The sequence below is a fragment of the Neoarthrinium moseri genome (genome assembly GCF_022829205.1).
Source record: "Neoarthrinium moseri strain CBS 164.80 chromosome Unknown scaffold46_Wmoseri_CBS_16480, whole genome shotgun sequence".
NCBI classification, from domain to species: domain Eukaryota; kingdom Fungi; phylum Ascomycota; class Sordariomycetes; order Amphisphaeriales; family Apiosporaceae; genus Neoarthrinium; species Neoarthrinium moseri.
The window spans coordinates 156,479-171,577 of record NW_026055160.1 but is presented as its reverse complement, the minus strand read 5'-3'; the positions used below and the strand labels follow the sequence as shown (position 1 = coordinate 171,577).

Genomic DNA, 15,099 nt, shown 5'->3' with positions numbered 1-15,099 from the left:
GTAGACTTGCTATTTAACCTAGCCACTGACCCATGGTGACAGACTATAATAGCCCCGTCAGCGCAGGCACCTGGTACATTCTTCAACTCCTTCGGCATCCCCTCCATTGGTATCATCATGCTGAATTCTTGGATCACGTCAACTTTCTTAACCTCATCTCTGATTATGATAAACAAATGGGTAACAGAGGCACAGGACCACTGAAGAGCAAGCTTGGAGAAGAGGGAATGAAAGCCACATCGTCCCCTTCGACTAAGCAGGAAAGGACTTGCCGCTTGCCCAAAACTACACAATCAGGTGCACTTTCTTCGGTTACACAGCGTGTTTTTTTTTTTTTTTTTCTTTTTTTCCTAATTTGTTGCAGTCGAGGGAGATAAGCCTCTTCATCAGAACTCGGGGCTTGCATACGATGGACTGCGCGTGGATTTTCAGGGAAAAGATACGGTTTGGACCACGTAGATGCATAATTGCAGCAATTGCAGCAATGGGTCATTGCACTTTATCAACGTTTTGCACTTCGGATTACGGGTTTTGTGGGGTCGGGCGGGATGCAAGCACTAAATCTAGCGCATGGCGGTGCGACCGTCGTCCAGTCCACCCACTAGGAGGCGCAGTATATTCCATTGCTCCGCCTTGCACCCACCAGCTTCCTGAAGGATTGCAGGAGACAGCTAGTCAGCCCTGCTGACTGAAGTGGAACTCAGACTCAAGGCAGCAGGATATGGAGTCTTGATTTACCCGTCGGCAAATCTGGCATTCAAAATGCTGGCTTTGCCTCTCCAACGACACCCGAAATCATAGTCTTGACGTGCGGTCAGACGAGATATCGAATAGACCCGATGTCGGATACTTCCAGGCAAACGAATAAACCCCCAAACGAGTCGCACGGTCCCGTCAATGTCCTAGATACTGCAAAACCCTCAACTGGGAACGACCTGGTATCGCATCGAGAATCGTCAACTCGCATCAGAATGCAGCCGCAAAGTAATAACGTCCCAAGCGGGGTTTCCCGTAAGACGAGCGACGATATCAATACCGTCGACGTCCACATTTCGCCAATGACCTTGACACGAACTGCCCTCGCCGCATTGAGCCTGAAGGCGATGTTATGGGCGCACAACGAGATCGGCTGGGGTTGGCATTTCGTGCAACACAAGGTCCTATTTCTTCTCGGCTGGACCATCTTCGCGTGGAATTTGGGTCTGACCCTCTACTCAATTTATTCGAATATACTGCCATCCAACCAGGCTTTGGCGTTATCGCCTAATGGCAGCGGCTTCGACTCGGACCTAGAAGAAAACGAGGAGCGGGACGAGAGGAGACGCCGACGGTCCCGTTGGGTACGCGCGCTTATCGACAATGCCCTGGCCCTGTTTACACTTCTCCTACTGTTTCTCTCCATATTTGTATTCCATCCCCGTTCCTCGGACGTGTCCAAGTATATGCGCCCCGATGTCTGGGTGACGCTAAGGCCTGGTACAATAGCGTGGATATCCTCTTTAATGTAAGTCGGAACTATCATCCTCACCTTTCTGTTTCATACACTGATAGATGTGTACATCAAAGTGCGCTTGAGTTGCTCGTGGGATTTTCCCAGACGTTCGAGATTGTCGAGAGACCAGTCATTAGTCTTCGACTGGGGGCCAAACTACGCGGCATCCGCGATAGTGAGCAAGGCCGCATCCTGATATAAGTCACTATTATCAGAATTGGTGTGAGATATTACAACTCAAACGTTTGTTCCTCATGGTCCAATGGCTTATTGATCTATCACACCGGATGTCAAAATTATCACAGTCATTGCAGACAACTTGCGCAAGTTGCACGCACAAAAAGATTGTAGTTTCTCTATAGTAGTTCATTCAGTCTTATATTTGGCCTTGAGATTACTACCATTCAGAAAATACCCCAAAAATGAGTTCATGCCGATCTTGTGACTCTGATTTATTTTAAGGACATGTATAGCCGGCAAGCCATAAACACTCTGGAAGAGTATCATTCAAGCTGAGCGTGTCGCCCCATCTGCAGCAGTACCAAGCAAGCTGCTCTCCTCATCAACGACAGGGGACTTGGCTGGCAAGGCCTGAACTTTCGTTTTCTGCAAACTGACCCAGACTGCAGCCCCAATGATCAGTGCGCTTCCCAGTAAGCTCCAGCCGGCGGGAACGGTGCCCCATACCACCCGTTCAATGATTAGTGCGAAGACCATTTGTGTGTACTGAAAGTCCATTAGAATTTGCAGACGATCATTCTGGCTGCAAACAAACTTACAATGAGGTTTGTCGCCCGTCCTGCCTTCTCCCTCTGTAGTCCTTCGGTCAAAAGAAACTGCAGTAAAAAGCCAGCCACGCCTATAGCAACAAGCAAGCCCCTGTACGAATCAGCGACAGAAACATGGTGCGCTGCATGTTCCACTCACCATTGCGCGGCATTCTGCGGGACCTTGAATTCCAGGTCCGGGTGTATCATGATGATCAAGAACGAACCGACGGTCGCAACAGCAGCAAAGTAGTTGACGCTGACGAGGGAATGCGCTCGCTTGCCGATGACGCGAATGGTAGAGTACGCGGTAGCTGCACCGAACGAACCCAGCACCGCACAAATGACTGCCACCGACCGCTCAGCCGGCGACGCCGGGACAGCAGGTACGAGGCCCTCCGGTCGGCCGGCCATGAATAGAAGCATGGCCTCCCCGTCTGCGCCGCCCTCTGGAGATCCTGGTACCGGGAAGAGGAAAGTCGGGCGCGCAATGAACAGAACTCCCACGAACGCAACGATTCCGGCTAGAGCCTCATTCAACGTGAATGGTTCCTATATGTGAGAGCGATAAGTGATTGCAATACCATAAATGCGGACATTGAGCATACCTTCAGGGCGACAAAGCAGATGAACGCTGTCAGAGTCGGGACCAGGAAGCTGATGACGGTAGCATCGGATATGTTGATATAAGCCAGCGCGTCTGCAAGAGCGCATCAGCCAGGAAGACCAACCTAGATATAATACGGCCTAGACCACCTATCACACTTACAATACGAGCAGAACAAGCCGAAGAAGCCAGCGGCCCCACGGAGGACGAGAAGACCCCTCACGCCACGGTTTCCGAGTGGGAAGTCGGGGACCTTCTTGATCCACATGTATAGCGAGCCAAGTATGGCGGTGGCAAGCATGCGGACGAATATGATCTGCAGGGCGTGGAACTTTGGCTCGAAGCCTGTCTCGAGCAGCCTCGTCGCCATGGTCATCTTCCCCGGCAAGGTCAGCAATTCCGCCGGACTCTACCACAAGTTTTCACGGAGATTTTCTTTTACCAAGGATCCAAATAGCTGAGCCAGGAAGACGAGGAGTAGCCCAAAGTTCCTCTCGTAAAAGCCCTTGAGTCTCGGCCATGATGACTGCCGAGGCTCCGGTTCGGCAGCATGCTCCGGTTCCACATCGCGGAGTATTGGTTGCCCATCTGATGGCGCAGAGCTTTGGGCGAACGGCGACGTCTGTTCGCCCACTGAAGACTTCACCGTGCCATACGCCATCGTGCTCGGGCCTTTGATATCGATTGGGTTATGGAGTCAGGATGCCGATAGTGGGTTGGTCACGCGCGGAATTTTTTATCCCCTGGCACTAGCAATAGAGTGGAGCCGAGCCGGCTTCGGCTTTGGGGAAGCTTAGTGACCATCGGCCGGCCTGCCCGACCTACATATTTACTATATACAAATAATGCACGGGGTTCTCGTCCGTTCGTCTGCAGTGCATTTATTTTGCAGTTTCGGAAGCATGGAAAAACGCAATGTCCCGCGCCTCGCGTATAATACGGTATCAACCTTCTACCAAATAAACTCAAACCCAAAACTGACTTTAGAAAGAACCTCGTATAGACCTCCTGGTATAACTTGATGGCCCGGCAAAGAGCGTCTTTGGGTATGATATCATAATGTTTCCGCGCAACATAAATAAACCAAAAAAAGAAAGAAGAAAAAAATGAAGCAAGGCATTCCAATGTTATCGTCCCTTAACGATGCGTTGCAGGATAGACCCGGCGTCCCACTTGCCATTCAACGCCCACTCCATGCTTAACATGTGGCAGAACTCCACATCCGACTTGGTCAAGTCTGTTGACACTGCTCCTGACTGCGTCTCTAGCTCCTGGAGGATCTGAAAATAGATCGAGCCCTCTGGGTTGCGGTCGCTCCATCCTGAGTGGTATACATTGAAGTAGTGCGAAAAGTAATGACCAACCACGCAAATCCAAATTAGGATCGGCCGAGCTTTTCTTAGAAACTCTTGGCTTTCCACATCTGTTTTCAGGTACACCTCGAGCGCTTGGGTTTGGTACACCCATGAGCGGAAGGCCTGCAGTTCTTCCACCAGGCAGGTAAGTAAAGTCTCGTAAGCGGCCCTCCCTGAAATAAAATCCATGGTCGGCGCTCTGAGATACATCAGTGCAGTGACACAAAGAGCCCTGTCGAGTGACGGTGAGCAGCCCGGTACCGTTTCCACATGTCCATTTTCTGCATTAGATCTCTCGACAGAACCAGACGCCTGAAGCCTTGCCTCTGGCTGGATGAAATCCGGCGAAGGAAGCAATTCGTGTTGCAGAAAGTACCATTCTTCAAGCAAATTGTCCGGGTCTCGCTTCTCGGCTATTTCCCGTCTTCGGTACAGTTTGATCGTGTTGGTGAAGATACACACCGCAATGATGGTGTCTGCGACATCATTGCTAATCTCGCATCGGCGCATGACTGGCCGTAGCGTGGAGATCATGGAAAGAAGTTGCTCGGTTGAGAATGCAGGGAGAGGAGCGGAGAATCGACGATTGAATGGTAGGTGGAGCGGCGACCTGAAAGTAATGGCACCCTCGATATCGCAACTTCCGTCACACGCCATGAGCTCCTGAAATGCACGCAAAGGGGTACAGGAAAGGGGTCAAAAGCAGGTACTTACTAATGCAGGATGCTGCGAGAGAGATGACTGAGCCCGCTTATGCCGCCGGTTGCTTGCAGGTATTGTTTGAGACCGCTCATGTGAACCCGCCAGCTGTCAAAATCACGGAGAAATATCTGAGTAGGGTCATGTCAGGTGCGGGTCTACGATGGAACACGAGCGGGCTCTGTGGGATTAGAACGTACTGCAGCTATTACCATGGACGCGATTGAGTGAACCTCGCAGAACCGTCGGCGCTCATCTCTTTCGGACGATTTCAAGCTAGTGCCGATGAGTTGACAGGTCTTGGCGATCTGATCGATCACGGCATCTCGTGGCGTCGTTCCGTGCATGGTCATGTCCATGACATGACCCATCATGATACCGGTTTGCAGGTTCACCGGATCTTCCAACTGGAAGGATTGCGGTATCCGGTAGGGATTGTATTTCATGATCCCTTTGGGCATTTCGGGTCAGCAATATCCCGTTCAAGCCCGGCTGTAGAGCATTGGAGCTTGCAAGACTAAGCTCTTTGCTCCTCAAACTTGAACCCAACATGGTAGGGGAGGAGAGTCCTGAACTGAATGTACATACCGTATCCTTCAAAAACATACAGGAGCCGAGGCGCCATTGACACGAGGAGACCGAGATATTGTTCATTTTCAGCGTAGACAAACGAGGGCACGGACACGGTCCTGAACTCGACCTGCTTTCCATCATCAGTCGTGAGGGCGAAGTGACGCTCTCCAAGAGTTGGTTGCTGGCCGTGTTCGGTAGGGAACAAGAGTTGAGGATCGACGTAAGCAGGTGAGCCAGGGAGGTTTACCAGGTGCCCGGGTCCCACCGGCACACCCACCAATGTTTCGGGTGTCTGCGGGCGTGCAGGCGAGGAGGTACTGCTTGTAGCACCCTGGCTCGGCCCGTAAGACGGAGGAGAGGCCGACTCGTGGTCAAGGCACTGGGCAGGGTCCACAGGGTCGGACGAGACAGCAGGGCTTGGGGTCTGGCTAGACTTGCTTCTTCGGCTCCGAAGGGGCCTGAGGCGCCGGTGGATGGGCTTGCTGTTGGCCATAGTGCTTGGGCGTGCGCGCCCCTTGGGCCCTTGCTCGGCAGCAAGCACAGCGGAACCTTAATCTCAGACGACGGTCAACCGGTGTGCGAGCCTCGGGAGATCAGGTCATGCAACGGAAGCCGGTGTGGCACAGCCAACAGTTCGCCGTGGCCTTGGGCGACGGAGTTTGCTGCCCTCATGTATGTAGGTAGGTAGAGTGAGGGTTTGGCGCTGGGCCTGCGGTCGCGTTCTGTCTCTGAACCAACAGTTCCAGCCCCCAAACCCCGCTTCGGCAGGCTGCGCTCGGTCCGAGCCTGCCATGTCCATCTCCATCGGATGGCATCTCAAACAAAAGAAAACAACGATGCCAGAGCCTCGTCAAGACACCCAGGTGCTAGGTATAAGCAACGAAGACGCCAGAGTAGTCGCCCTCGACACATTCTCCAGGCCACCTGGGGCTGAGCTAGGTGTTTTAGTGCTCCCACGGCCAGCCTAAGTGCCCCCCGCCCGTCAGCAGCGCGACTCGGCCCGGGCGTCGCCTACCAAAATAGGACAGCCGAGGGGCCGCTAGGCTAAACGCGGCGCGGCTCCATAAATCCTGGAGCGCAAAAGCCCAGACGGGCCGTCTGCCAACCCACCCCCTTCGATGCACCCTGCACCACCCGAATGCACGGGAGGGAGTCGAGCCCTATGGCGATAACACCCAAGTCCTGCGAATCCGGAAACGAGTTTCGCCTGATGCGACCCTGGTCCGCACCGTTCTCAAATGCACCTCACTTCCAGGGGGGGTGGGCAAACAGCTTACTGGCTTATATCACAGGATGAATACATAGTACTACGGGTCCAGCGGAAAGTCATCAATGCCTCCCTTGTTTGTACAAACGTTTTCTCGTGCCGCGAATCGTTCCAAAGGGAAAGGTTTCTCCTCAATGCCACCCGCCACGACCACCTGGGTATCCCCAGGTCCCAAGCACAGCGGCTCCCCCTTTCGCCTGCTGTCGTCAGAGCTGCTTGTATCGACATGATGAACCGCCACGAGTTCAACCATCTGGCTTGCTGGGCGAAGAGTCACTGACACACGTGAGGAATCTTTTTAACTTGTTCCCGAGTCTATTGACGACCTGAATCTAAGATCTAATTACTTTAGACAGCCCCTCCATTATATACAACGTCTATGTACCCGAAAAGCCTTCATCAATGCATACAGTCAGCATGGGTGGGGGGCAAAAAAGAGGGAGTGAAACTGCTCGCTATATTATGCGATGTTGCAGTATGCCTAGAGAGTCCTCTGAGTCTCGGCGTAAATCTCAGTGACAAGGGGGAATGGGAAAGTGTTCCCCATGATACTTCTGAAAGCATAGTGTGAAAGTGGAAAAGAAAGAGAAATGGAGATGAGGGGAAATGCTTTTATGACGTGGCTGTCGAGGTCTCGCCCGCCTCGCCAGACTTCTGCTTCTCCCCACTTGCGGCAGCTTCGGCTGCGATCTGGGCCGACTTCTTGGGCTTCTCTGCCTTCTTGGCGTGCTTGGGCACACGTGTGAGCCAGTAGAGGAAGAGGGCGCCGAAGATGTTGAAGATGATGTAGGCCCAGAGGATGCCAAAGTTGCGCCACCGGTCGGCGTACGAGGACCCGACGCTGCTGAGGAACACGTTGGTGTCCTTGACGGTGCAGTAACTGCAGATGTCCGTGGCGTTGTCATCCCGGAGGTAGCCGCCCACGTTCTGGATGTAGGGCTCCATGTACTCGTAGCAGGTTTGGCCTTGGAGGGGCTCAAACTGGCGGTATTCGTTGTCGGCACAGGTGACCTCCGTGTTGGCAACGGCAGTCGACAACATGGCAGAGATCAGATACGTGAACGGGCTGAGTCTGTACATGAAGATCCAGAAGCGGGGGAACGTGTCGGGAGAGGCGAGGACACCACAGAAGATCAAGCACAACATGAAGAGCAAGTTAGCAATGTTGCCACCAGCCTCGGCAGTCTCGAAAGCGGCGATGATCATGTCGGTAAAGGTCGACGTGAACAGGAGGAAGACCCAGAGAAGCAGGAACATCAGCGCTCCTCGCTCCGTCTCCTGTCCGGCTGCGATGGCGTTCTGGTTGAGACCGACGGGGTAGTACCAGCAGACAAACATGAAGACGGCCATGAGGGTGTTCCAGGGAAGTTCCACAATGATTTGCGAGAGCATGAATACCTTCCAACCATAGACCTTGGACGGCCGCTCACGGACCTCATACAAGGACCGCTGAACGACAAAGTGCGGCATGGTCTGCTGGACGAGTTGACCGAAGACGGTGAGAAGGTTGAAGATGGCGAACATCTGGTTCTGGAGACCCTGGACCGAGTTGGGGGCTTTGAAAAAGACGAAACCGATAAAGAGGGCAACAAGGATGCAAAGGGCAGCCTTGGAGTAGATGTACGATGGAGTTCGCCAATATTGCTGGAACACACGGTAAGAAACCTCCTGCAGCTGAGTGAAGAACGAGGCGGCAAATTCGCGGTAGGAACCCCTATCTTCAGTTGCAGGCGGCTCGTCCGAGGCATCATCCTTCAGGCGCTGGAGCTCAGCCTGGACTTGGCTGTACTCGGTGCTGTCGCGCCACGTCTGGAACCAGTCGATCTCGGTGTGGCTTCCAGGGGCGGCGCCGATGGCGTCCAACATCCATTCAGCCGGGTTGGCATCTGCGGGGCAGGGAGGCGCGCCGTGACGTTCAAAGTAAGATGTCATGGTTTTGGAGTTCTCGCCAATGTCACCAAAGTAGACAGTGCGACCACCCTTGGCCAAGAAGAGCAGACGGTCGAAGCGCTGGAACAGCATAGCGGAAGGTTGATGGATTGTGCAAAGAATGGCTTGACCAGCCTTGGTCAACTTCTCAAGCAGGTCCAGGATGGCCCATGAGGTTTGAGAGTCCAGACCAGAAGTGGGTTCGTCGACAAAGAGCAGCAAAGGGGGCTTGGCAGCGAGTTCAACACCGATGGTAAGACGCTTTCTTTGCTCGACGTTCAGACCCTCGCCCAAAACACCGACAACGGCATCTGCATATTCCTCCATGTCTAGCAGCTTGATAACTTCGTCGACGTATGCCAACTTCTCCGCACGGGGGACATCGGCAGGCTGACGGAGGAGGGCGGAGAAGTTCAGGGCTTCGCGGACAGTGGTGGTAGCCAAGTGTAGATCCTGTTGCTGGACATAGCCAGTCTTACGCTGGAATGAGTTGTCGCGGAGTCGTCCATCAACAAGCATCTCACCAGTGATCACACCCATGGTAATGCGACTAGCCAAGGCATCCAGAAGCGTTGTCTTTCCGGCACCGGAAACTCCCATCAAGGCCGTCAATGTACCGGGCTTCACCCATCCGTCAACGTTGTCCAAGATACGGCGAGGCTCGCCCTTGATCTTAATGTCGTAGCACACATTGTTCCAGTGGAAGACACTCGACGTCTGCTGAATAACAGCAGAGGTATCCTTGTTGGCGGCAGCAGTGGCCCTCTCGTTCGTGGCGGTGGGACCAACACGCATCATGCCCTCTTCCGCATCGTCCTTGGACTCCTTGAACTGTGCTGGCCTGTAACCACGGCGGAAGACGAGGACTTCACCCTTGGACTTCTTCTCAGAGACCAGCTCCGCGGAAACCATGTAGGTGAACAAGAAGAAGATGATGAAAGCAATGGTGATACCCCAGTTTCGCCAGCGGTTCCCGTTGTAGTACCGGAAGGCGCTGTTGATGTATGCTTCTCCATCCACGAAATCGCTACCTGCGACAGAGGCCACAGCACTGCAGACATGGTTCATGGGGCCAACATTCGGGTAAGCCAGCAAGCTAGGCACGTATTCGGTACACAAGAACTGTCGGCCGGTGAACTCGTTTGCCATGAGCGACTCGAAGGCATAGCCAAGAGGGTCGAGATAGTTGATCCAGCGACACCAACCCAACATGTAGTCGATAGGAATGACGAAACCGGTAAAGATGACGAGTGCCAAAATGATGATGGCTGCCGGTACCATGGCCTGAGAGAGCGTTCGCGAAGCAGAAGCGATTGTCCGGAAAATCATACTCATGGCAAGGACGACGGTGAAAGAGATCAGCAGGAAGAAGAAGAACGCGCCGGGCTCCCGTCGAAGGTTTGTCATGAAGTAGAGAACCAGGTTGTAGACGATAGTGTTGAGAATCTTGTAGGGCATATCCGTCAGCATGGATGCCACAGCTTCTGCAGACGGATGGTACATTGCGTAACGACTTTGCTTTTCGACAATTGGACGTTGGGCGTAGAGCGTGAGGATTTCGAGAGCAGAGGAGAAGGCGTTCGTAAGACAAGCGAAGAAGAGCAAGGCTCCTCGTTGGAAGAAACTAGACGTGGTGGGTTGCAGGTTGTAGAAGACACTACCGATGATGAGACCCATGACAGTATTACCAATGAGCGAACCAACGGTCAGACTGGGGTCACCAATAAGTCGACGGAAACCGCGCCACAAGCAGAGGTTGATCTGCTGCACGTATGAGAGTGTGTAAGGAGACTTGGCACGCTGGGCCTTGGCCTGAGCCTGGCGCTTGTTGGCTCGGAACACCTCAGCGTCAGGGCCGTTGAGCGGGTGCTCCTTCTTGTACTCCTCGATCTCGACCTGGAGGGCCTTGTACTCGGCGCTGTTTTTCCAGGCGAGAGCGAACTCATCGGGCGTGCGAGGCGCCTTGCCCTCGAAGCCCTTGCGGACGATACGCTCCAGGGGACTGGTCATGGAGGTCAGGAAATCAGGCGCAGTCTGGCGGGCCGGGCATTCGAAGCCGAGGTTGATGAAGTACTGGCGGGCTTCCTCGGCACGGCCAAAGTAGATCTGACGGCCTTCGTAAAGCACGAGTGCCTTGTCAAAGAGCTCGTAAGCGCTCTGAGGGGACTGGTAGATTGACACGCAAGCGGTGGAGCCGAAGAGCTCGGTCTGCAGGCGGAGGGTCTTGCAGAACTCGACGGCGTTGGCACTGTCGAGACCTCTGGTACTGTTGTCCCAGCACTGGAGGGGCGCGCGGCTCAAGGCGGCCTCGGAGATGGTGACACGCTTGCGCTCACCTCCCGACACACCGCGGACATATTCGTTGCCAACACGGGTGTTGATGGTGTGGGAGATGCCGAACATGGCCATCGTGACGTCCCTCAGGTGGTTGGAGTATGTGTTTCGGTCAACTCCAGCCGGCAACTCTCGAGGCGCACGGGCTCGGGCCGCGAACGTTAAGGTTTCGCCAACAGTCAACATGGGGAAATGCACGTCAACCTCGGCGGTATAGATTGCCTCACCCTTGTGGTGTGAGTGCATCTCCTTGGCCGTCACACCTTGTGTCATGTCAGCATATTTCCGAGTATGTCGCAGGGTACAGCAAGTTATTGCGACTTCCTGGCGGCGCACTCACCTTGGTAGTTGAAGTAGGAGTTCTCATCCACATAAATTCCGTTGGTCTCTCCGGAAATGGACTTCAGAAAGGTCGAGCATCCAGATCCAGGAGGGCCCAGCACGACCAGCATCTCGCCCTTGCGCACCAGGCCGTCGAAGTTGCGCAGGATGTCGATCTTTCTCTTCTTGGCCAATCCCACAGCCTTGCGCGCCAAGCCGGCGGCTTCGAGCCAGACGTTCGCGACGTCCTTCTGGTAATCAGTGGCCTGACCAAAGCCGTGCACATTCAAGTTCTGGAAGCAGACACCGGCCGAACGAAAGCCGGCCTTGTCCATCTCGACGACGGACTTTGCCCACGTCCGCGCATTGAAGTTGGGCGAGGCCGGGTTCAGGGGCGAGTCCTCGCCGGCGTCGAGAAACGGGTTGCTGCCATGGGCTCCGGTGGCGTGCGACTGGGTGGTGTAGCGGCGGGCCAGGGCCTGCACAATGGAGGCGCGCCTTTCCATCTCATCGGTCTCGTCACCGTCCTGGGTGGAATCCGACTCGGGGGTCATGCCCTTCTCCATGGGGGCGCCGGAGCCGGTGTGTGGGCGCGCGGCCGACTTGTGCGACTTGTGTGACTTGTGCGACTTGTGGGAGATGGTCTTCTCCAGCGGGTTGGTGTCGTCGTCCATCTCCTCGTGTCGAGGCGAAGCTATGGGTGGTGCGCCCGAGGCCTGTGCCGTGCGGTCGTAGTTGCCGAACCCAGCACCGGCCACAAACGACATGGTTGTGAGGCTGGACCGAGCAAGGCCGACGTCCTCTATGCTACTGCAAGCCTATTGATCACCGGCCAGGCTTTTGCTGTTTCGGGCGTATGGTTGTTCGTCCCAATGGCAAGCCGTCTTGCTCCCCGTGTAAGTCGTGGTCACGTTGCTGTGCGACAGCCCCACTCGATCGCAAGTCTACAGGTGCCTATACAAACAACTACCCTTGGTACCTAGGTTTGTACGCAACGTCGCCGGGAGGATTCAGTTGCTGGGGGTCTAGCGCAGGTAAAGAATCCAAGTATTAGAGAGAGGGAGGGGAGGGAGATCCAATGAAGGACTCTAAGCTCTAGCGAAGTCGACAAAAAAATGCCGTGAAGAAGGCGAAAAGGGTCGGAATGTCCAACTAGAAGAAGGGGGACCACGGGCTTGGTATTAGCTGCGACCGGGCGGCGCAATGTTTTTATGAAAATATTCTCCCCTCTCGTTTTCGTATTGGAGGGTGCCCGCCGGAGACATTTGGGGCCTGCCAGCCTGGGGCTAAGAGCTGCTTCGGGGGGCACGTCGCAGCCGACCCCTAGACGCATCGGCGCTGGTGGGGATGGGGGACCCAGCCCAGCACCTGGGCAATGGGTGATGGATGTTTGGGATGGATGCCTGCGAGTCCGGGGATTTGGGAACCTTTCTCTAGCGTTCATGATTCATCCTGAGTGCATGTGGTGTCCAATAACTAGTCGTTCTTCCACCCACCATCCCATCCCATCTCAGCAATGAATCATACTTTTCTACTCTGCGGGGGACGGGGGAGAGAGCCAGTCCCAAAGTATAACCGGCCGGAAGTTAGCTGCCCAGGGACTGAGTAGGGTTCAGCCGCACTACTACGATTTCCTTGAACGCACTCCTGCCTCTACCTTCACCTTACCGTAGTCTTCCCTCTAGGTTGCCAATGGCTTGTTTCGCCTCAGGCTCACGGCGTCGTGGCCGGGAGCTCGCCATAACCGACGAGGAGGCTGACGGGGTGCTATTAGTTCCCGTAGCCCGTTAGCCATGACCGAGATTGGCTCGAATGAGTTCTGAATTGCCCACTAAAAACCAACAGCCACATGGCCTTAGTGGCCCCCACTTGCCCGCCCGTATGGGTTCTTCAGGAGATGCTGGGATACCATCTAATCTTGATCTTGGGCACGTTTCATGCCGTGCTCTACGTATGTACCGTAGAAGTGCTTCTGCGCTGTTCAAACAGATCATCCAGTCCTCGGGAGAATGCCCCGTCTTACTGTTCTTCATCATCGTTCGCATGGACTGTAGATCCGCCATGGTCCAAGTATGCAATCGCCGCGGGACTTGGATGAGATGAGCGCTAGTCAATTTCATGTGACGGACGATGGAATGCCTCTGCAATACCTAACTGCAAAGTGCGCTATTATGTGATAAGCTATGTACTTTGGGGTAACCCGGTAAGACATGTCATCTTCGCGATTATGTAGCTCTCGGCGTCCCCAAGAGATTCATGAATGCTTACCTTCCCCCCCACGCCCAATGAGCTCGATGGTACCCGACTCGCCGGACAGACCCATGGATATCGCGCAGCGACTCCTGCAGCGAGTGGTCCCTGCCGGCTGTCGGGCAGAGAAGTCAGACAGGTCAGACTATCGGTTTCTGGCGATGCGGTACAAACGCACGCAGCGTTGCTCGCGTGCTGGCAAATGAGAGAAAGGCCCCTGCGCAAGGAATCGATGCCATAGAATCCTTCCACCCCCAGTGTTGGGGTCAAGATTGGCCGAGAGCAGCGGGCCGTTAAAATGACTTGGGGGCGCCTGGGCCTTGGGGCGCGATCTGTGGGTTGGGAGCTCGGGGTCTTCCAACACCCCGACAACCCGTCTGACGCCAATGCACGAATTCGAACGCGACCGGCTGCTTTGGCGCAGCCTGACCCAGTACTCCGGGATACCCGTCGTAGCTCTCGGTCCAATCAGAGAGGTGCGACCAGTTCCTGCAAAGGTGATACATTTCGCCCCCAGACGTCAGCACGATACCAACATCTGGGCAACTTGCTTTTCGTGTGTAGGTTCTTGCGCTTTGGCATCTCTCTTCATCGTGTGTGTTGATTCCCTGCTTCTAATTGTTGCAACAGCCCAAACCTATCGTACGACGGATCGACACCAGTATCACAAGGGTCTCAAAGGTTCACCCCTTGCGTGATTGCCGACCAGGATCGACGGAACACGCTTCGAAGATAGACTCTCGGTAGCTGGAGTATTTTTAACGTCGATCTCCCGCTGCTATTGGCAACAGGGGTGGCCAAAACTTTCGTCCCTGACATCGGAATCGACCTGCCTCTTCACGGGCTCCGGTCAAGATCCGTGAAGCCGTTGGCGCGTCGCCATTGCTCACACTTGTATACTCTAGATTTCTAAGCATTCGGGCAGATTAATCCCGTGTGAACGGCATTTGCTGGCCAAAGTCCGCCTCGGGCTTGTATGCTCTCGTATCACGTAACACTTTTGAGTAGATATATTATTTTTCAAAGAGGCGCAACACTATTCGAGGGCAATCACTTACACCCCGTACGTTGTGGTGCATTTATTTGGGGTTGTGGAGCTCTTGTAAGTTCATAGTACGTAGTATGGTGGATGTACTTATAATATATTATGATTTTTACGCAAACAGTTATTGCCGTTACACACCGTCCTTATACAGTTCTAGCGATGATTCCTGAGCTGGCAACATTGGAAATACAGTTATTCATGTGATTGACTTCGACTGACCAAGCATGAACCAACGACACAGGGCCACAGGCACCGGCAGGTTTGACGTCCCACTACCATATGGTCCAGCCCGTAACCTCAAGATTTCTCGTCACACAGTATTGAGGGCGGGTTGTGTGACTGGCCCCTGAGTTCTGGCGACCGACAACCACTATTATATGTCCCAAGGCAGGTGTTTATCAACTCTGTCCCATCTGTACGAAGAACGTTGGATTTGTCGTCAATGGCGAAGAGAACTGGT

General features: G+C 54.2%; 4 protein-coding genes across 4 annotated transcripts; 1 reads left to right on the top strand and 3 right to left on the bottom strand.

The window, feature by feature from the left end:
• Positions 1-971: 971 nt before the first annotated feature.
• Positions 972-1,693, top strand: JN550_009756 (uncharacterized protein; the record flags this gene model as incomplete). The annotated part of the gene is made up of 2 exons (XM_049321862.1): positions 972-1,504; positions 1,567-1,693. 2 exons carry the CDS (start codon positions 972-974, stop codon positions 1,691-1,693), a joined length of 660 nt encoding a protein of 219 aa, XP_049168288.1.
• Positions 1,694-1,999: 306 nt separating this feature from the next.
• Positions 2,000-3,527, bottom strand: JN550_009755 (uncharacterized protein; the record flags this gene model as incomplete). Its single annotated transcript, XM_049321861.1, has 6 exons — positions 2,000-2,218; positions 2,272-2,371; positions 2,420-2,811; positions 2,868-2,959; positions 3,029-3,242; positions 3,309-3,527. 6 exons carry the CDS (start codon positions 3,525-3,527, stop codon positions 2,000-2,002), a joined length of 1,236 nt encoding a protein of 411 aa, XP_049168287.1.
• A 466-nt stretch (positions 3,528-3,993) lies between these two features.
• JN550_009754 (uncharacterized protein) lies at positions 3,994-5,986 on the bottom strand (the record flags this gene model as incomplete). Its single annotated transcript, XM_049321860.1, has 4 exons — positions 3,994-4,861; positions 4,936-5,051; positions 5,121-5,371; positions 5,509-5,986. The coding sequence occupies 4 exons, from the start codon at positions 5,984-5,986 to the stop codon at positions 3,994-3,996; spliced, it is 1,713 nt and encodes a 570-aa protein (XP_049168286.1).
• A 1,386-nt stretch (positions 5,987-7,372) lies between these two features.
• Positions 7,373-12,111, bottom strand: JN550_009753 (uncharacterized protein; the record flags this gene model as incomplete). The annotated part of the gene is made up of 2 exons (XM_049321859.1): positions 7,373-11,286; positions 11,364-12,111. The coding sequence occupies 2 exons, from the start codon at positions 12,109-12,111 to the stop codon at positions 7,373-7,375; spliced, it is 4,662 nt and encodes a 1,553-aa protein (XP_049168285.1).
• Between the last annotated feature and the right edge of the window lie 2,988 nt (positions 12,112-15,099).